The sequence below is a fragment of the Chiloscyllium plagiosum genome, chromosome 41 (assembly GCF_004010195.1).
Source record: "Chiloscyllium plagiosum isolate BGI_BamShark_2017 chromosome 41, ASM401019v2, whole genome shotgun sequence".
Lineage (NCBI taxonomy): Eukaryota > Metazoa > Chordata > Chondrichthyes > Orectolobiformes > Hemiscylliidae > Chiloscyllium > Chiloscyllium plagiosum.
Genome location: NC_057750.1, coordinates 3822381 through 3843744, shown reverse-complemented (window position 1 = coordinate 3843744; position 21364 = coordinate 3822381). Strand labels below are relative to the sequence as shown.

Here is a 21364-nt window from a genome sequence, read left to right as displayed (position 1 = left end):
ACAAATGAATTGGCAGAAAAAGAATCCATCATGAGGGAACTTTTTAAAAGGTTGTTTACAAAGAGATAATCACTCCGAGGACATGGACTTTGTGAGTAAAGCCAACATTTCCACTTGTTTCTCATTGCCTGAGACAGTAGCCATAGTATTCAGTTTTGAACTGATCGTAAAGGACAGTCCCATTAGTTTGAAAGCTAATAAATGCCACTCCCTTATTCAAAAAGGGAGTGAACAGAAAGTAGGAAACTAAACATCAATTACTTTGACATCTGTCACAGAGAAAATGCTCAAAGCAATTATTAAAGTTGTAGGAGAGCACTAGGCTAAGTATAAGGTGGCCATGTCAACTGAGTTTTATGAAAATGAATTCATGTGTGTCCAATCCACTGGACTTCTTTGATTGGTAACACATGCTGTGGGTAAAGGGAATGACTGGATGAACTGTACTTGATTTCCAGGAGACCTCTGATAAAATGCCACATCAAACATTATTGTGGAAAATACATGTTTATGGGGAAGCATATTAGTATAGGTAAATATTGGCTGGCTAACAGGATATGCATTAGGCATGATTTGTGTCTTTTTCAGGATGGCAATGTGTAATGAGTGTGTATCACAGGGATCAGTGTTGGGCCCTCAATATTTTACAACTTATAAAAGTGGTTTAGATGAAGTGATGGAAGGTACGGTTGCCAAATTTGCAAACAATACAATGATAGCTAGGAATACGTGTTGTAAAGAGAACATAATGCAGCCACAAAAAAAAAATGCAGACAGGCTAAGTGAGTGGGCAAAGATGTGGCAAAGGAATATAATGAAGTAATTGTGAAATTACCAATTTTGGCATAAAGAAGTTTTTAAAATGTGTATTATCTCAATGATGAGATATTGCAGTTCTGAGATGCAGAGGGATCTGGATGTCCTTGTTCATGAATCATAAAAAGATTAGTGTACAAGTACATTGAGTAATTAGGAAAGTTAATATAATGTTATCACATATCAGGGGAAATTGAATACTTCAGTTTTAGAGGACACTAATGAGTATCGTGCACAATGTTGGTGCCTTATTTAATGAAAGATATAAATTTATTACAGGAAGTTCAGCAAAGGTTTATTTGGGTGGGGGTGATTTGTCTTATGAGGAAAGGATGGACAGACTAGGCTTTTCTCTGCTGGAGCTTAGAAGAGCAAGAGGTGATTTTATTGAAACACATAAGGTTCTGAAGGTTCCTCACAGAGTAGATGTGGAAAGGATGTTTCCTCTAATGGGAGAATCTAGAACTAGGGTTCACTGTTTAAAAATCAGGATGGCCCATTTATATAAAGGATGACACAATTCTTTTTCTCTCACAGAGCCACAAGTTTCTGGAGCTCTCTTCCTCAAAGCGCAATAAAAGCGGGATTCTCGAATATTTTTAAAGGCAAGAATAGATAGATTCTTACTAAGCAATGCAATGAAAGATTATCAGAACTAGACGGTAATGTGGGTTTGAAGCTACAATCAGATGAGCACGATCTTGTGGAATGGGGGAGCAGGCACGAGGGGCTGAATTTATATAATCATATGTTTCATACAGAAGATGGGTTAAGCTTTCAAAATATCAAGTATATGGTAAATGGAGGGAAACTATTTCCTCTAGTTCAGAGGTCCAGGAGCACAGTATAAGAATTGTAGCCAATTCTTTCAGAAATGAAATCAGGAACCACTTCTACACACAAAAACTGGTAGGGGTTCAGAACTCTCCTCTGTGAACAATTAATGCTAGATCACTTGTTAATTTCAAAAATTACACATGGTGAGCTCCATATCCGTGGAATCGTTTTCCACTGTTTCAGTTACCTGCAGTCTACTGCGGCCGAACATATTATAGGGAATGTTCCGGGACCAGGGACCAGGAGGCTGCTGGGAAGGTACGTTTCCCATTTAAATGAATGGGTTCACTCGGACTTCCAGGGTTGGCCCTGGGATGTATCTTCCACGAGTACGGGGGGGGGGGGGGGGGAACTACTGTATTAGTAGGTTTTGATAACCAAAGGTATTAAATGATACGGGGCAAAGGCAGGTGTGGTGAATTAGGATATAGATCAGCCACAATTTCATTACAGGGCAGAACATGTTTCAGGGACTGAATGGCCTCTTCCTGTTCATGTGTCTTCCTTGCCCACTTCAGAGGACGGTTAAGAGTCATTAAAATTGGTGTGGGACTGCAGTCAGATAAAGATCCAGACCTAGTTCCCTCCCTAAAAGTGAATCAGTTGGATTTTCAGTGAAAGTTGACAAATATGGGCCAGTTTCTTTCATATTTTGAAAAATTTAATTCAAATTCTCAAACTGCCATGGTGGAATTTGAACACTCACCTCTGGATTATTAGTCCAGTAACACAACCATCACACAATCAAACCCTATCATTTGAAGGTGGCCACTCCTTCCTTGATTACTGAGCAAATAATCTCCAGTTTTTAAAAGAAAGCAGGACAATGAATAATACCTAAGCTCCTATTGACTTCCCAATTCTGTAAACAGTAGTTAAACTGGGGAGAAACTGCAACAACATGAATAATAATATGTAAAGCATTTAATGAAAGATTTTGAAGTTCTTCAATTGACTTAAAATAGTTTAAAAAACAGATTGTAATGCTAATTCTGTCCAGCACATTGCTAGATATGAAAACAGAGTTGGGAAGTTGGAGATGAAAACTGAATACCAGGACAGTGAGCGTCTCAAAGAAACAAGATATTGTTTCAACTGAGACCCAAAAAGTTACCAGCAAATCAGAGTTGTGTTTTTCCTGTAAAAGGAACTGCCAAACAGGTGAGGGTGCGCTGCCCAAAACCCTCTGGTAATATTGTGTGTGTGTGTGTGTATCTAAGTAACTCTTTCCCACATCATCTTAACTGTGTATAAGAGAGATAGTGTGCTATGCCAGGAGACAGCAGTGTCTGATGCAATTCAGCCAGGCACAGTAGTGTGTGTCATGGCATCACAACGTCACATCACAGGCTGCCTACCCTTCTGTACTCTTCACACAGTTTATTAGTAAGAACACACTCAATAAGAAACTCATTCATGTGGACCAAAAGTCCCTGGGTTCAATCCTCACACTAAACTGAGTTATCAGACCTCAGCTGGGCCAGGGCACCAGTACAAAAAGGAATGTAAGTTTTCAACACTGCTCATCACCGAATAATCCCTGCTGGAAACTGCATTTGCAAACGTTAAGTCAGGGTGTCCAGGATCAAGCTGCGTGTGGATATTCTAACACCTGGAAATAATCACCTCCAGGTTAGTGGGTACCCAGGAGGCTATATCCCAACACGAGTTAGTGTCCTCATAGGAATAGGACATGGATTTTTAAAAAACCTTTGTCCAGATTATTTTTTTCTACATTTTTCAGAACATACTTGAGGGAACTAGCTTATAGATGTCACTGAGTTTAAAAAAGTGTCAGAGAGTGGTCCTTATTTCAGCATTAAACAAGCAAGTTTTATGTTTACTCTATGCTTCCAATTCACATGTAATACAGATGGAATATTCAGTGTGGAGAGCCCCATCAAACATTCACGTTTAACAAACAGAGAGCATGAGAGTTCAATTTGGAAAAGTAAAAGCTGACTGGTTTTAGCACCTGAGCAGAAGGTGCAGGTTCCAATCCTTTCCTCCCAACTATCTCTTCAGGGGACGAGGAATTAAACCCAGAAGCAAGGCTTAGTTGATCGCTAGGTGCTGAGAGTGTGTTGCTGGAAAAGCATAGCAGGTCAGGCAGCATCCGAGGAGCAGGAAAATTGACAAATCGGGCTGGAGCCCAAAACGTCAATTTTCCTGCTCCTCGGATGCTGCCTGACCTGCTATGCTTTTCCAGCAACACACTCAACTCTGATCTCCAGCATCTGCAGACCTCACAGTCTCCTAGTTGATCTGTTGGTGCACTGAGCCACAATGGGAATCTGTTTGTCGTCTGACAGCAGTTTCGGTTTCATCCTCCTTTGTACGTGAAACTTAAAAAAAAAATTTGATTTCAGCACAATAGAAACTGGCCAATTAAACTGACATTAAAAATAGGAAGAAATTCTTTTATGACATGCACTAAACTACTCAGTTGGTCACCAACATTCTCCTTTAGAAATGTTGTAAAATCTAAAAAAAAGACATATAAATTGAAGAATGTTTAATCCTTGTCCATCTCTATATCTTCAACTTCAACTGGCTCCTCCTCGTCAAAGTATCTCTCCTCTTCATCACGATTTATGATGTCAAGGTTGTCAAAATCCGGGTTGTCATCAACAGCACTGAAAGGAGAATGGGCCTTAAATAACAGGAAGTGTAACAGTGATTTCCTAATCAGAGTCTGCTTATGTTTCTCTAAACAGCAAAAAAAATCCTGGTTTGAGGTGTACGTGTGGGATTTGAGAGAGAGAGAGAGTGCATTTACGTGCGTGCGAGGGTGGGTGGGGGAGGTTGTGTGTTTGTGGGGTGGGGGTATGTCTGGTGCAGTGGAGGTGTGGGTATGGAGGTGTGGTGGGGATGTGGGATGGGTCTGGGGTGGGGCTGGGTGTGTGTGTAAGATGATGGTGTGTGGGGGAGTGTGTATGGGAGGGGTGTGGGGAGTTGTGTGCGTGCATATGCAGTGTGTGTGCGTGTGTTGGTTGAGAGAGCCATCCTCCGCCAGCTGGTGCAAATGGCTATTCCTCCCACCTGAAACCGCACAGCAAATAATGGGAAACATGGAAAGAAAGAACTTGAATTTATATAGCAACCTCAAGATGTCCCAAACAGCGTTACTGTTACCAATTATCTTTTGAAATGGTGGCCAATTTGCAAACGTCAAACTCCCACAGCAATGTGCTAAACATTAAATGCCTATTATTGCAACTGACAGCTAAACATCGATCCTAGACACTAGACACGAGATGAGCCTTTCTCAAAATAGTGTCATAGGATATTTTAGATACATACCCCCCAAAAAATCTTTAGTATTACATCTCACCTGAAAAGTGGCGCTTTTAGCAGCGCAGCACTCTATCAATACTGCAGTGGAATGTCACTGTTGAACTCACAACCCTTCTGAGTCATAGGTAAGAACGCTACCTACGAAACTGCAGCTGACTCACTGGTTATCTAACATTGAAACAACCCAAAGTGCTTAAAGGCAATGAGGATGCCGAGTCAATTACCAATTTACATTGTTGCTGCAGCAGTAAAATGATATACAGTTTCATGTTAGTTAATCTAAAAGATTACTTTCAAGGTCTCGACAAGAGTAACAAAATCTGACAAGCATTTTGAAAAAATGGCCATGAGTGCACTGGGATAACAAATAATAATGTTTTTATAAATTTAGGCTAGGAGCCATTCTTATTCTGCTGGATTTAATGGACGAGGTCAAAAGAGTAACAGTTAGGAGAGAATAAATTTGGTTTTCATAAACCTGTAGATGGTATGAAAAAAGGAGTATTGAACAATTTTGAACATGGAATGAGACCATAAGGCAAGATTTCAACAAAGAAGAAGAGGGTGTAGATCTTAGTCAGTGAGGGTAAAATTTAGAGCTAATATTAAATATTTGGTATCAACATAAAGAGTCGTGACTGGTTATATCAATGAAAAGCCTTAATCTGGAAGAGTAATATTGTTGGGAAGGAGGAACACAGTTGGATCAATGTGTTTGGTTTAACATGGGATTGCTGTTTCAAAGAACTGGCACTGATGGAAGGGGCTGAATGGCTGCTTTCTGTACTGTAGGTTTCAACTTGTATACTTGTGTTTGATAACCACCTGTAATCAAAGTCACTGTCTTCCCCATCCAGAAAGCGCTGGTACATGCGACTCACAAATTCTTCCCTCAGCATACTCCTCTCATCGTCACTGGGTATCCAGTCTGCAGCTTTAGACTCCGTGTCGTCATCTAGATGGAGTCAGGAGCATCAGTGACACTGTTCAAAATTCACATTTTATTTTTTAAGTTTGTTCATGGATGTGGGTATCAATGGCAGAGCCAGCATTTATTACCAATCTCTAATTGCCCTTTACTGAGTGATTTCCTCAGTCAGTTCAGAGGGCAGATGAGAGTCAATGAGATTACGGTGGGTCTGGAGTCACACTAGACTGGGAAAGATTTCCCTTCCCTAAACGACATGAGTGAACAGTTCGGGATTTATGGTCATCATCACCAATTTTAATTTTCCTTTTAATTGCACATTGGGAGGTGATGGGATTATCTCTAGCCTATTAATCCAGAAAATCAGCTCATGTTCTGGATACCCGGGTTTGAATCCCACCATGGCAGATAGTGAAATTTGAATTCAATACAAAGTTGGAATTAAGAGTCTAATATTGACGATGAAACTTGTCAACTGCCAGAAAACCCATCTGGTTCACCAATGTCCTTTAGGGATGGAAATCTGCCATCCTTACCTGGTGTGGCCTACACATGACTCCAAACCCACAGTAAGACGCTGAGGGATGGGCAGTAAAGGCTGGCCCAGCCAGTGACAACCATATCCCGTGAGTGAAATAAAAGAAATAATTCATGGAATTTAATCTCCTTATGCTGCAGTAGTGTGGTTTGAGCTAGTGTCTTTGGATCATTAGTCCAGGTGTCTGAAACACTATTCTAGTAATACCATCATTATGCTTTGCTTCTCTCAATTTGATGTTCATACCCCAAATCTAAGGAATGAAAATTCAAAGTGAGTCAGTTGCTGTTCAACAAAGAAACCTCAATAAAAATAGGATCATGCTGTGATGTGGAGTATCCTCACATTCAAATAGCCTGTCAACAGTTTTATGTGGACTGAACATATGATGAGTGGCCTCTTGGGCTGGATACTATGAAAGCAATAACAGTTCCTGACTTCAGTAGAAAAAGGAGAGAGAAAATGTTAGTGACATTCTAATGTTCAGTCTTGTTATCCTGCAGAATAACCGAGAGACAGAAACGTACCTTCCTCCTCATCGTCCTCTTCCTCTTCCACACAGGCATCTTCCCTTTCCTGTTGCCACTGTAGCCTTTCCTGGACAATTTTCTCCTGATAAGTGCTCATCAACAGGTCAGACAAACACATGGCATTGCTCAGGTTTTTGCTGTTCTCAGCCAATAGCTCCTCCTCTGTCATGTACTGTCTAATGTACTGCTGGTACAGCAAAGGATCTCGAGTTCGCATCTGCTCATCACTGAAATATTCCCCATCTGTAGGGAAAGACAAAGCAAAGACATCAATTGGTACATTCGTGAGAAAGTGCAACACAGAATCTAGGCTTGCTCGCTCACTCTCACGCACACACAGCACTGAGGAGGTGCTGCACTGTTGGAGGCATTGTCAGTTGAATAAGACACTAAAATGAGGTCCTGTCTGCCCTCTCAGATGGACAAAAAAGATTTCAAAGTTCTACTTTGAAGATGTTCATGGGAGTTCTCCCCAATCTTTAATAACATCACTAAATAAGGTATAGATAAGGTGAATGACAGGTTTCTTTTCTCTAGGGTGGGGGATTTCAAGACTAGGGGCATATTTAAAAAGGACATGAGAGGCCATTTTTTTGTGTGTGTGGTTTGTGTGTGGAATGACTATCCAGAGAATGTGGCCACAGTTACAACATTTAAAAGACGTTTGGATAAGTTCATGAATAAGAAATGTTTGGAGGGATATGGGTCAAGCGAAGGCAGGTGGGACGAGTTTAGTTTGGGATTATGGTTAGCATGGACTAGTTGGACCAAAGGGTCTGTTTCCATACTGAATGACACTATAAAACTCATTCTCTGGTTATTTACTACCCTGCTGGTGGTTGGAACTTGCTGTGTACAAACTGGATACTGGATTTGCAAAACTCCACAAGTACTTCAATGGCTGCAGAGCACTTTGGGACATCCTGAGGTAATGGACATCACTAGTAGCACAAGGTCTGTCCTCTCCATTCAGGAGACAAAAATGTGGCTGAGTGGTTAGCACTGCTGCCTCACTGCGCCAGGGACCCAGGTTCAATTCCCACCTCGGGCGACTGTCTATGTGGAGTTTGCACATTCTCCCAGTGTCTGCGTGGGTTTCCTCCAGGTGCTCTGGTTTCCTCCCACAATCCAAAGATGTGCAGATTAGGTGAATTGGCCATGCTAAACAGTGTTAGGTACAATAGTCAGGGGTAAATGTAGGGGAATAGATCTGGGTGCGTTACTGTTCGGAGGGTCGGTGTGGACTTGTTTCCATACCGTAGGTAATCCAATCTAAAAGGAAAGCTGCAAAAATGTTCAAGACCCCCACATTAAAATCTCAATTTAGGCTGTTATACCACTTGAACGTCTTATGAATTCTATGAATGTAAAATTAAATGTCACATATTTAGGCAGGATAGTGGGGGCGGTCTGATGATTTTTACTGGTCAAGCCAGGGTTACACTGTATATACATAAATGTATGGAGTTTAGATAATAAAATTGAGGAGTTAAAGACACAGATTGTAGTGTGGGATAAAGATGATGTTGCGGTGAAATGGATGCCTGGATTAAGGAAGGACAGACCTGTGTTTTAAATATTCCTGATTATGTGTTCAGAAAAGAAAACGGAGGAAAAAGGAGCAGGGATGGTGTTTTTGATTAAGGAGAGTTTCACAATACTGGAGAAGGATGATGTTTCAAGAGGTTCAAGAACAGAATCGATTTGGCTTGAGCTAAAGAATAAGAAAGATGCTCAGTGTAATGTAGAGAATATCAGTTGGTGGGAAGGATATAGAGGAATGATATGGCTGAGTATTTTGCATCTAGCTTTAACTGTGAAACAGATACTGTCTAAGTCCTGGTGACAGAGGAGGAAATCCGTCAATCAGAAGGGTTTAAAATTGATAAGCTGTCGGCCTTTTAAGTTCTTAAGGAATAGGACTGGGTTAGATATATCCAAGGATATTGAAAGAAGTGAGATTGGAAATTCCAGCAATAATTTTTTAATCTTCCCTGGATTCGGAGGGGAGCTGTGGTGCTGATGGTTTGAGAATTGTAAACATTATGTTCAAATTGAGGTAAAGATGAGCCCAGCAATTACAGACCAGTCAGTTTCACTTCAGCAGTGGGGAAACTTATAGAAGAAATATTAATGATAGAATTAATAGTCACATGGAAAAACATAGATTGATTCGGAAGAGTCAGCATGGATATGTGAGAGGCAAGTTGGACTGTGAGGTGACAGAGACGATTGTTTGATGAGGGGGAAAGCTGTGGTCTACGACATGGACTTTCAAAAAGCTTTTGATACAGTGTTATACATTACACTGTGAGGAAAAAAAGGATAGTAGCAATGTAAATACACAACTGGCTGTTGGGTAGGAAACAGACAGTAATAGCTAATAGAAAATTTTCAGATTAGAACCTTTTTAGTGGAATTCCCCAGAGATCGGTATTGAGACCCTTGTTTTTTAGAAGATCCCATTGTGCAGTGGACAATTTTAAAATTTATGGGTGTCATGAAATGTGAGAGAACTGGAAGCCTTGAGGTAGAACCACAAAAGATATTAACAAGTTGGTGGTGTGGACAGAATAGTGGCTAATGAAACTCAATATAGAGAGTGGATAGTGATGGACTTTGATACAAAATAAGGGGTACTATTCTAAATGGTGCGTAGGAGCTGAGAGACCTTAGTGTACGTATACATAAGTCTGTATCAGAGGCAGGACAGGTCGAGCGAGCCATTAATAAATCATAAAGTATTGTAGGTTTCATAACTAGAGACATTAAATACAAGATCAGAGAGGTTATGATTAACTCATATAAGAACATATACGAGATATATCATCATTGTCCTCACAAAAATTATTAAGTAATTTAATTTGTTGAATGTAAGGGTAATCCAACTTTCAGAAAAGGAGAAAATATACAAGTAGATGAAATAGTCTCCTGATTTAGGCACAGAAATGCTCAAGGAAAGGTGCGAAAGATGATTAAAAAAAAGACTCTAACAATTTTTTCCAGAGTACAGAAGGCCAAGAAGAAATGTAATGGATTTTTCTTCAATTACTTAATGGTTTCATTGGGAAAGAATTCTCTCTTCTGACTAATGAGTCATTGACAATAAAGGATGAATCAATTTTAAATTATCACAAGAAAGAGAGGTTACAAGAAATTTCTCTAGTCAGAGGGTTGTTGAAGCATTGAGATGTTTTGTCGCAGAGATTAGTTGAGGCATAGACCATTGCATCTTTAAGCGAAAAATAAAGGGCTGAGACTTCTTCCAGGTCCACAACCCTTCAAGATATCTCCATTCTTCCAATTCTGCCCTCTGGTACATTCCTAATTATAATTGCTCCTTCACTGGCCTCAGTTGTACCTTCTGCTGCATAGACTCTAAAGCTCTAGAATTAGCACTTTAAACCCTCTGCCTCTCTCCCCCTTAAAGCTCTTTAAAACCTACGTCTTTGACCAAATCTTTTGGTCACCTAGTATCTCCTTGCATTGCCGAGTGTCAAATCTTGTTTGATAATCACCCTTGTAAAGAACAATAAAGCAATCTATGACATTAAAGGAATTGCTATATGAAGTTAAGTGGCTCAGTGGTTAGCACTGGTGCCTCACAGTGCCAGGGACCTGGGTGTGATTCCAGCCTCAGGCGATATTTGGCGGCATGGTGGCTCAGTGATTAGCACTGTTGCCCACAGCACCAGGGTCCCAGGTTCGATTCCAGCCTCAGGTGACTGTGCAAACTCCACACAGATATTCTCCCCACGTCTGCGTGGGTTTCCTCCGGGTGCTCTGGTTTCCTCCCACAGTCCAAAGATGAGCAGGTCAGGTGAATTGGCCATGCTAAATTGCGCAATAGTGTTAGGTGCATTAGTCAGAGTGAAATAGGTCTGGGTGGGTTACTCTTTGGAGGGTCGGTGTGGACTGGTTGGGTTGAAGGGCCTGTTTCCATACTGTAGGGAATCTAATCTGAACCTCAGTGTGAAAAATTGAAAGGCACAGCATTATTTAAATCGTGATATATTGGGATGTACAAGGGGATCTGGATGTCCTTGTACACCAGTGAATGAAAGTAGACAGGCAGATTCAACAAGCAACTGGGAAGGCAAATGGTTATTGGCCTTCACTGCAAGAGAAATTAGTTCAAAAGTCAGGATGTCTTACTGCAGTTAGCCATAGCCATGAAGAGATTGCATCGGGAGCACTGCATGCAGGTTTAGTCTCCCCACCCATGAAAGGGCATGCTTGCCATAGATGAAATGCGAAAGAGGTTGACTAGGCTGATACCAAGGTTAGCATAAATGTTCAGAGTTTAGAAGGATGAGAGGGGATCTGACTGAATGTACAAACCTCTAACATGGCTGGACTAATTAGACACAGGAAGGATGTTTTTCCAGGCTACAGTCTCAGGATATGGGATAGGCCATTTTAGACTGAGATGGAGAAAACCTTCTACACTCAAAAGAAGATTGGGACATTCTACCTCAGAAGGCTGTGGAGGCCAAGTCAGTGAATATATTCAAGAAATGGATACATAAATGTTTGGATTTTAAAAGCATCAAGGCGTATGGGGAGAGAATATGGCATTGATACTGAGCACCAGCCATTATCATATTGAATGATGAAGCAGGCTTGAAGGGTTGAATGGCCTTCGTCTGCTTCTAGTTTCTCTAATGCATGTTGTTACTGAAACAGAGGAAGATATCAGGGTTTTGGTGAGATACAAATGACCTAGGAGCATGAACAAGCCCTTCAGCTCCTTAGGCCTGTCCATTCAATGAGATTGTGACCTTAACTCCACATTCTTGCCTATCCACAATATCCTCTGATTCACTTGTTACTTAAGAATTTATCTAGCTCAAGGGAACAGGACTGTTAGACTGCTATATGAGTCAGCATACATAACAGACCATCCAAGTCCCTTCTGTGCAGGAAATGTTCTGCAATTAAAACCGTAGGAAAAATGCAAGTGGGAAGAAATTGCTGTGGTTATTTATGAAGAGAAGAAAACAAATTTGTCCATTTCTTCCTTTAGCAGCTTGTTATAACCAAAGATAAAAGCAAATTACTGCTGATGCTGGAATCTGAAACCAAAGAAGAGAAAATGCTGGAAAATCTCAGCAAGTCTTGCAGCACCTGTAAGGTGAGAAAAGAGCTGATGTTTCGAGTCTAACTGACCCTTTGTCAAAGCTTTGACAAAGGGTCAGTTAGACGCGAAACGTCAGCTCTTTTCTCTCCTTACAGATGCTGCAAGACTTGCTGAGATTTTCCAGCACTTTCTCTTCTTTTGTTATAACCAAGTACTGGGAAAGGTGAATTTGTTTCTTGGGTGAGACCACTGCCAATTCAATAAAACAAATATAGAGAGGAGGAATATATTAATTAATTTTTTTCTTCTGTTCTGATAAGTTATATATTTTTTTAAAAGAACAAGATTGGAAAGACAAAGTACATCAAAATTGAGATGTCAGACACGAAAGGATTACAATCTGTTTCTAACAGTGCATGAAGAGAACTATCCGGATAGATTAAATCAATTAGATTATTTATAAATCACCATGAAACAGGAGCCAACATAAAACAAGAAGCTACAACGTCATGTGCTCACATTCGACATTTAGTTTTGATTCCAGCCCACAGAACGAGATAAATTTCTTCCTTTTTCTGTTAACAACAAGGGTGTCAATACAAAGAAGGAATTTAATCTCTGTTTTTACTGGATACAAACCTACAACAATAAAACTTACAATTGTTTGATACAAAACTAGCAAGCTCACTCAAAAAGCTCGAGTGAGAAATATTGATGAGACGGATTAGAGGGAGCAGGCAGTGCTCTATGTTAATGCTCGACAAAAACACAAAACAAGCTTCTGAACAATGGCACTATTTACAGATTAACACAAAAACAGAATACTGGGGATGTTGAAAATCTGAAATAAAACAGAAAATAGTGGAAACACCAGCAGGATTGACAATATCTATGGAAAGAGAAAGAGTTAACATTTCAGGCCTAGGATCTTTTCATCAGAACTTGTTCTTTACTTGAAAGTATAAAACCAAAAAAAAATTAAATTCACATGATACATACTGTTGCAAATGTATGGGTCAAGCTGAAGATTTGTGTATCTTGAATACCTTTGATAATTTTATCTGTTACATTTCACTTTGGCTTCACATTTCTTTGAAAGGATTTTTGAAGTAAGACCTGGTGGCATGGTGGTTAGCACTGCTGCCTCCCAGCGCCAGGGACCTGGGTTCGGATTCCAGCCCTGGGCGACTGTCTGTGTGGAGTTTGCACATTCTCTAAGTCTGCGTGGGTTTCCTCCAGGTTCTCTGGTTTCCTCCCACAATCCAAAGATGTGCAGGTTAGGTACATTTGGGCATGCCAAATTGCCCAATGTGTATGTTAGGTGAATTAGTCAGGGGTAAATGTAAAGTAATCGGGTAGGAGAATGGGTCTGGGTGGGTTACTCTTCGGAGGGTCAGGGTGGACTTGTTGGGCCGAAGGGTCTGTTTCCACACTGTTGAGATTTTATGATTCCATGGATTATGTCACTGGCACAAAACCAGGTCATCCAGTTGTGGGAAATATGCCAGCAATATGCACCATGAAAGGGCAAGAGTGGGGTCAGTGCCCATACTTAATCATATGGAACGTTTGCTGCTTTACACAAACCATCAGGGAGCTCCTGGCCTTATATTTGTGCTGTAACCAAGACCACATTTTTTTCTCCGCTGCAACATCATTTGACTTCACCCTACCGCAGCTCATCTGCTGCCTTTGCCCTCATCCATGCTTCTGTTACTTCTAGACTCGATGACTCCTGATGAGCCTCCCAGATTCTCTCCTCTATTAACTTGAGCTCATTCAAACTTTGCAGCTTGTGCCTTAAATTGCACAAATTCCTGGTTCCCCATCATTGATTGATCTACACTGGAACCTCATCAACAAGATTTAATTTTAAAATGTTTGTCTTTGTTCTCAAATCTCTCCATGGCTGTGCCCATCCTAGTCTGTAACTTCCTTCAGCCCCATTACCTTCCAAAATATGTTGTGTTCAGCTTCCTGGCCTCAAGCTCTGCAATTTCCTCCCTAAACTCTCTGGCCCAATACCTCACTTTACTCCTTCAAGATACTCCCTAAAATCCACCTCTTTGTCAAGGTTTTTGGTCATTTGATTTAATATCTCCTAATATTGCTGAGTGTCATACATTGCTTTATAATGCTACTGTGAAACACCTTTGGACTGCTAATTGCATTAAAGGTACTTTATAAATACAAGTTCATAACTTTGATTGAACACAGCCACAGCTGGAGTTGGGTCACATTACTAATGGGACAAAGAATATATCATCCAGCTTAAACCAACATTAAGACTTTCCTACTGGAAAGTGAAGATTTGATTAATTGGGATGGGATAAGTTAATTTTGATAGACCAACACAATTAACTCCTTTAAGGGAACAGTAAGGGGGCAGCAATAATGTCTCAGTGGTTAGCACTGCTGCCTCACAGCTCCAGGGTCCCAGGTTAAATTCCAACCTCAGGAGACTATCTGTGTGGAGTTTGCACGTTCTCCTCGTGTCTGCATGGGTTTTCTCTGGGTGCTCCGGTTTCCTCCCACAATCACAAAGATGTGTAAGTCTGGTGAATTGGCCATGGTAAATTCTCCATAGTGTTCAGGGATGTGTAGGTTAGGTGCATGAGTCAGGGGTAAAGGTAGGGGAATGGGTATTGGTGGGATACTGTTCAAAGAATCGGTCTGGACTAGTTGGGCCAAAAGGCCTGTTTCCACACAGTAGGGATTCTAATTCTAGTAAGAAAAACCCTGATCCAAACAAATTAAAAGCTCAAAGGTAACAATATTTCAACTAAATCTTGCTTTCAGCATATTGCAAACAGATGTGATGTGGTTCATGGCTGAATTACTCTTTCATTTTTCATTGTCTGGTGTGACAACATTTTGGGAAAGTACAAGGGGGAAAAAAAAACTATCACTAGCAAAAGGCAGCAGCTTCCTAAAAGTGGGGTGAAAACAAAATACCAAATACCATGTTAGACATCACCTTTAATCAGCTGCTGCAGGGCCGCGTACCTCTTGTTGCGAACATTTGTTCGGGCAGTTTTCTTCATGGAAGACTTCCTAATTTCATTACTGTAAAAAGTAACTTCGTAGTTTTCAGCCAAATGGTTGAAACAGACAAGGTGCTCTTCTTTGATGATTTTGTGAAAACGTTCGAGGAACACCACTGGCTTACACCAGAAAAGATCCTTGATGATATCCAATTTCTGGTCATACATAAGATCAGGCTCGTCCTTCTGCTGGCTTTTGATCTGTGCTTTGCTACTGGCAATCGTATGAAACATGCTGTTCAGTGAAGCATTCATAGCATCTTCCTGCTGCTCGTCATGGAACTTATTCATCAGTCTGGCAGCGTCATCAATCTCCTGTGGCGAGGTAGGAACAGAGGATTTGATCTGTTCCTCAACCTCACTTGGTGAGACATGATCCTCAGTAGAGATTATGGACATCCCTTCTACCTGTGCACTGGCCTCCTGAGTGACAATGTCTGCAGAAGGATCACTCACTTTTGGAACATCTTGTAACAGATCTTGTGTTTGTGAGCCTATGAATAATAATATTTCACATGAATTATACTGTTCATATCCTTAAGAGATTTAAAATACAGCAGAAGGCCATTCAGCCCTTCATGTTTACAAAATCCTTACCAGAGCAGGCCAGAATGCAGATGGAAAGCTGTCTGTGAAATGAATAATGCATTTCTTTTCCAATCCTATCCAGCTACATGTGCATTTTTAAAAATTTAGATTTCCAGCATTGCATATTTTCTTCGATTTATTTTTAAGCTATGCTTTCTAAATCACAGTCCTAGCATTTCTAATGGCAGATATAAACACTCATAATTGCAATAAAAAAATTATAATTTGACTGTCATTTTACTGGGTGCAAGGTGAAAAACTAAATATTCTGATGATGGGGGGGGGGGGGAAGAGAAAAGAATTGGTTTATGCAACAGTCTGACTGAAAATAATTTTGCAAAAACCTGGTAATTCTTTCATAAATTAAAACTGGATTTTAGATTAAGTCTCAGGTTTGGAAGTTCAGGCTGTGAAGGCCTCAATGTCCTGAACCTTCCTCATCCGATGATTGTTATTCAATGTTTTACCTTCCATCCTTTTCGAAAAGTCTTCCCGATCCATCGCTTTACATTTTACACACAGTCACCTCCATGTTTTATCTTACGTTGAGTATTTGTCGAGAGATATTTTAACACAAACATTTACAAACCAGAACGGACCAGTTCCGACCTCAAACAGGGTCCGATTTCAGGGAAATCACGGGTCTAAAGTTCCGCCCTGTCTACAGCCCAGTAAAACAATAAACATTACCTCTGCTCTTCATAATAATTCACAATATAGTTGGTTCATGAGGGATTATTAAGTTGACGGGTGAATTATTTGAAATAAACATAATTTCGCTTCGTTTGAGTTTAACATGAGCCTTTTTTTGGTTTTAAATAGCTGGAGCTCACCAGTTGTGATGCAGATTTTTTTATTTTATGAGAAATAAGAGGTGTTGTATGCTCCAGTGAAGTTAATATAACCTCAAACTGCACGATCATTTTTCTCAAACCTCCACACCCAAGGCCTGTGGCAGACTTAATAATTCTAGACTCAAAACATTAACTGTATTCTCTCTCCACAGATGCTGCCAGAACAGTTAGGTTTCTCTAGTTTTTTTTATTATTGTTTCAGAGCTCCAGCATCTACTGTATTTTTACTTTGTTTTAATGAGAAACATTTGTATAGTTTGACAATTTGAAGCATAGAATAGTTACGTATAGCCCCAAGGAAAGCAATTTAGTTCACTAGGTCCACATTGGTTCACCACAATTGATCCAATGTCCTTGTTTTTTCACTGTAGCCCTGATTGGATATTTATTTTCAAATAATTATTTGATACTCTTTTGAAAACTGCCCTTACCATGGTCTCAGATAGTACAAACCATTTACTGTATAGAAAATATTTTTTCTCATGTCAATTTGATCTGTTGCCATTTACCTTGAATTGTATCTTCTGGTACTCAAGCCTTCTGCTAACGGAAACAATTTGTCCTTATCTACTCTGGATATCTCATTATTTTGATGCTCCTCTCAACCTTCTGTCTCTAATGGGGCTTGTTTCTCTAATCAATTCTCATTTCTGAAGTGTGCCATCACCAGAACCATTTTAAGTATTTTCAATATCTTCTCTAATCTCTTCACACCATTTCCAAAGTATGGTGACAATGTATATTAAGATATTTAAAGTCCTCAATTATAACTACTCTATAGCTTTTGCATTTATTTGCCACAGTGGGAATTTAACCCATGCTGTTGGTGTCATTGCAAACCAGCTGTCCAGCCAACTGAGCTAAACAACCCATCTTTTCTACAAGTATAGTAGAGCAGAAACAACTTGTCTAACTTAACTGTTGTGATAGTAAACAATGAACTATCAATTTTCAAATTCCAGCACTTGATTTTTAAAATGTGTGAAATGTGATGGACTAAAATGATTTTAAACAAGGAAGACCAATGAACTAATACTGCTACTATAATCACCTGACTACAGATTGAGCCAGCTCACAAAACCATCAATAAACAGTAATCAGTCTGAACCAAAATTGACATTATTATAAAAAGGCATTGAAACTCAAATCTGTGCCATATTTCTGGACAGGTTTCACATAATTGAGATGAAAGTTGCTTGCAGATTATGCAGCAACAATTAAGGCAGACACAGAAATACACAAATGAAGTTTATTTCAGGCAACTGGATATAGGAGTTCATAAAATCATGATGGGTAGAGATAGGGTGATCTTGAGATAATAGGATTCCCCTAGGGTAGAGGATTTCAAGACTAGTGTGCATATTTTTAAGGTGAGAGGAGATAAATTTTAAAAAGATATTTGGGACTTTTTTTTATACAGAGGGTGGTTTACGTGGAATGAACATCTGAGGAAGTGGTGGATGCAGGCACAGTTATAACATTTAACTTGGATAACTATGTGAATAGGAAAGGGTTGCAGGAATATGGGCCAGTGTAGTTTGAGATAATATTCAGCATGGACTGGTTGGTCTGAAGGATCTGTTTCTATGTTGTATGATTCTATGACTCTATAACTATTTTTTAACAGTTAGAGAATATAAAATGAATTTATAATAGCAAAACTAGAAGTCTCCCTTGCTTCCTGCTTTTCTTTCAGCATTTCAGAAGACAACATCCAATGAAAAATAAATTGGAGAAGTACCTATTCACTGAGAATTCAAATATATTTACAAGTTTAAAGAAAAGTCTTATATAGATAGACAGAATAACGGTGGAAAGTCTGCTTCCCATAGCTGTTAGGTCTAAAGTAAGAAGAGTCAGTCTCAGAATAAGGAGTGGGTTATTTAGGAATGGGATGAGGAGGAATCTTTTCATTCTAAGGGTGGTGAATCTTTGTAATTGTCTACTTCAGAGACCCATACATAACTTGAAGATAGAGCTCAATAGATTTCCAGTTACTAATGAAATTACAGGATGTGGGATTGGCACAACATTATGGCTTTGAGGTAGTTGATCTAAAATGAAAGAGCTGAATGGCCTGCTCCTACTTTCTTACCCATGGTCTCAGATTAAATCTACTACCTTAAGGACTTTCAAAGAATATATTCTTTTATCTTCCTCTTTATGTGAGACACTTCCCCCTTTTTATTCCTTATACCTGTTTTTGTGTGTTTGGTGTCATGTTTTCTTATCCTTGTGGTTAACAAGCAATGAATTCTTTTCTCTTTCACTCAAGAAAGCCTTAAAGTTATCTCCTTAAGTTTTAGCTAGCAAATTAAATCGAATTCTGATAATAGCTGTGCTTATTTCTTCTAACAAAAATGATGTAAGACTTGAAACATTAATTCTGATTCTCTCTCTCCACAGTTCTTGCCAGACCTGCTAATGAGTCTTTGTCAAACTTATGACTGTCTAAAGAAGACTTAACTCAAGAGAAAGCCATTCAGATGGTGATGAAGCAAATGACTTAAAGTGAAACAACCTAATCCTCAGGGCAGAAGATAAACTTAGTGCAAAATCTATTTATAGCTTAAGGTACAAAATGACAAAATACACAGCAGGTAAATCAATGCAACAGAGAGGACACCAAAGTCTTTGCCAATGTTGTGCAGTAAAGAAACCTCACAAGCATAAATAATGTCCAGCTTTAAAATCCAGATGTTTTCATTGTAAAACAAAAAGGTAACTTTCAGAAAATGTGTCATTGCAGGACACAGCCGCAAAAAAGCAAAAGGCTGAACAATCTTCTGTAAAAGATAAACCCAAAATTTCCTCAGGGAAATCAGTGACCTAGATTAAATAATTTGGCACACAGATAATCACAACAACAGGGGTCTCTTGATTTTCAAGTTAGATGTAGGAGGACGTGTTGCAGTATTATTAAATTGAGAGTCATACTTGGCAAAACGCTGGTTACAGTTTACAGAAACTCAGGTACATGGTCCAGAGCGATCACACCAACATTAAAAAGTATAATATAAACAATTTTACAATATACTGTTATGGACCAATCCAAAACCCCTCAAAATTTTAAGAAGATAGCCTAAAATCTAACTTTTTCTTATTTTAAAGGTAAGTGCCAGGCATTGCATTCTGGATGCAATCCAATTGGTCAAACTACGAGACTTGAAGCAAAACATCTACACTTGATTCATACACAATACTTAATATAAAGAAAATACAAAAAAAGAAATTGGAATAACAACTTTACTCTATTGGAAAACCTAATAGAACAATAGATTACTTAACTATAAACATTAACTGTTCCATTATAGTTACATCCCATAAACACACCCTTGGTAAAGGCAAATTCATTAAAATAGATCGTTGCACATTCAATTTTAACAGCGGGAAAAGAATCCCAGCTTTTAGCTGTAACAGACAGAAAAAAACAGCTTCCAACCTCAGCTTCAAGACCCCAGCAGCAACTGCTACTGAAAATCTAAAACTAAAAATCCTGGTCCTGTGGGAATTTGATCCCATCCAGCTTCTCGGATGCTGCTTGACCTGCTGTGCTTTTCCAGTGCCACACTTTTCGACTCTGACTCTCCAGCATCTGCAGTCCTCACTCTCCTGCTTCTAGTGTTCCAACTTAAAGAAAAACCCAAGGCCTCACAAGCTGTTTACTTTATGGGCACAGTCCTGTTGAAGGGCTTTTGCCCGAAATGTCGATTTTCCTGCTCCTCGGATGCTGCCTGACCTGCTGTGCTTTTCCAGCACCACTCTAATCTAAACTCTGATTTCCAGCATCTGCAGTCCTCACTTTTGCCTATGAACAGAACAATCGGTCATCCTTTCTTAACAAATATAAACCAGGACAAAATAAGCCTGTGAAAGCCATAGAATTGTCACAACATGGGACATCAGATAATAGGATCGCATGTATTTCACAACCAGGAATTCTCATTCCAGAGTAGAAAAGTAATATGGGAAGGAGTGCTGCATCTTGCCATGAGTAGAATTGCAGAAAGGTTTAGCATTCTTTCTAAGTTCAATGCTGTATTCACATTTTGACTTTCTGAACTTTTAGAATAAATTTGGATACTCCTTTTCACAAAAGAATTCTTTTAGCTTTTGTTTCTTGAGCTTTTCTACCTTTTGAATGAGATCTAGATTAAAACACTAGAAGCTGTATAAGAATGTTATTTCTCTACTCAGGAATCCAGCAAAGTGGTGTTCAGGTATGGTTTGCAGACCCAAGTCTAATGGTTCTATTTGTAACTGTGTTGAATTTATACAACAAGACAGTAACAAAAGAAATTCATCCTTCGTCCACAGTTGCCAAGAACAGGTTTTTCACAGAACTCAATGCTTTTCACAAGTGCCATTGGATTGGCAATCAAGGTTCATAATCACAATTATAACTCCACTTGAAAGATTTTGTTTTAACAAATTTTCATTTGGAATTGCATTGCACCAATGATTTTCCAAAGACTAAGGTCAAACATTTTACGAGATCTTCACAGAGTCACATGCCACATGGATGATACAAAAATCAATGGGGAAGTTATTGAAGAGCATGATTAGTGAGGGCATGCAAATTTAAAGTGTCTACAATAGGAACAGCCCATACTTAAAGGTTAGTGTGAATTGTCTAAAGATTCCGTTTGTTTCTTGGGACACATTGTCAAACTGCAGGAATAATGCCAGAAGATTAAAGGCATACCAAATTACCCAACCCCAAGGCTATCCAGAATCTTAAAAGATTATTGGATATGGTGGATTAGATGAATATTTGTTGTCTAATGTAGCACCCATTAGAGAACTGAACCATTACAACTTCCCAAGATGACAGGAAAGACGTTCTTGCAAT

At 39.4% G+C, this 21364-nt stretch overlaps 1 protein-coding gene across 3 annotated transcripts in view; it reads right to left on the bottom strand.

The window, feature by feature from the left end:
- Positions 1-3828: 3828 nt before the first annotated feature.
- ccdc97 (coiled-coil domain containing 97) overlaps positions 3829-21364 on the bottom strand; it is a 19390-nt gene continuing 1854 nt past the window's right edge. Inside the window, exons 1-5 of one of the 3 annotated variants that reach the window (XM_043680758.1) lie at positions 16126-16294; positions 15004-15564; positions 6944-7189; positions 5776-5905; positions 3829-4289 (exon numbers count right to left, since the gene is read on the bottom strand). In XM_043680758.1, the coding sequence (XP_043536693.1) occupies positions 4169-4289; positions 5776-5905; positions 6944-7189; positions 15004-15564; positions 16126-16159 (1092 nt within the window). In that variant the 5' untranslated portion in view covers positions 16160-16294 and the 3' untranslated portion in view covers positions 3829-4168. Of the gene's footprint in view, positions 4290-5775; positions 5906-6943; positions 7190-15003; positions 15565-16125; positions 16301-21364 lie in introns of those variants that run through there. The other 2 variants (XM_043680759.1, XM_043680760.1) reach the window with 2 other exon arrangements.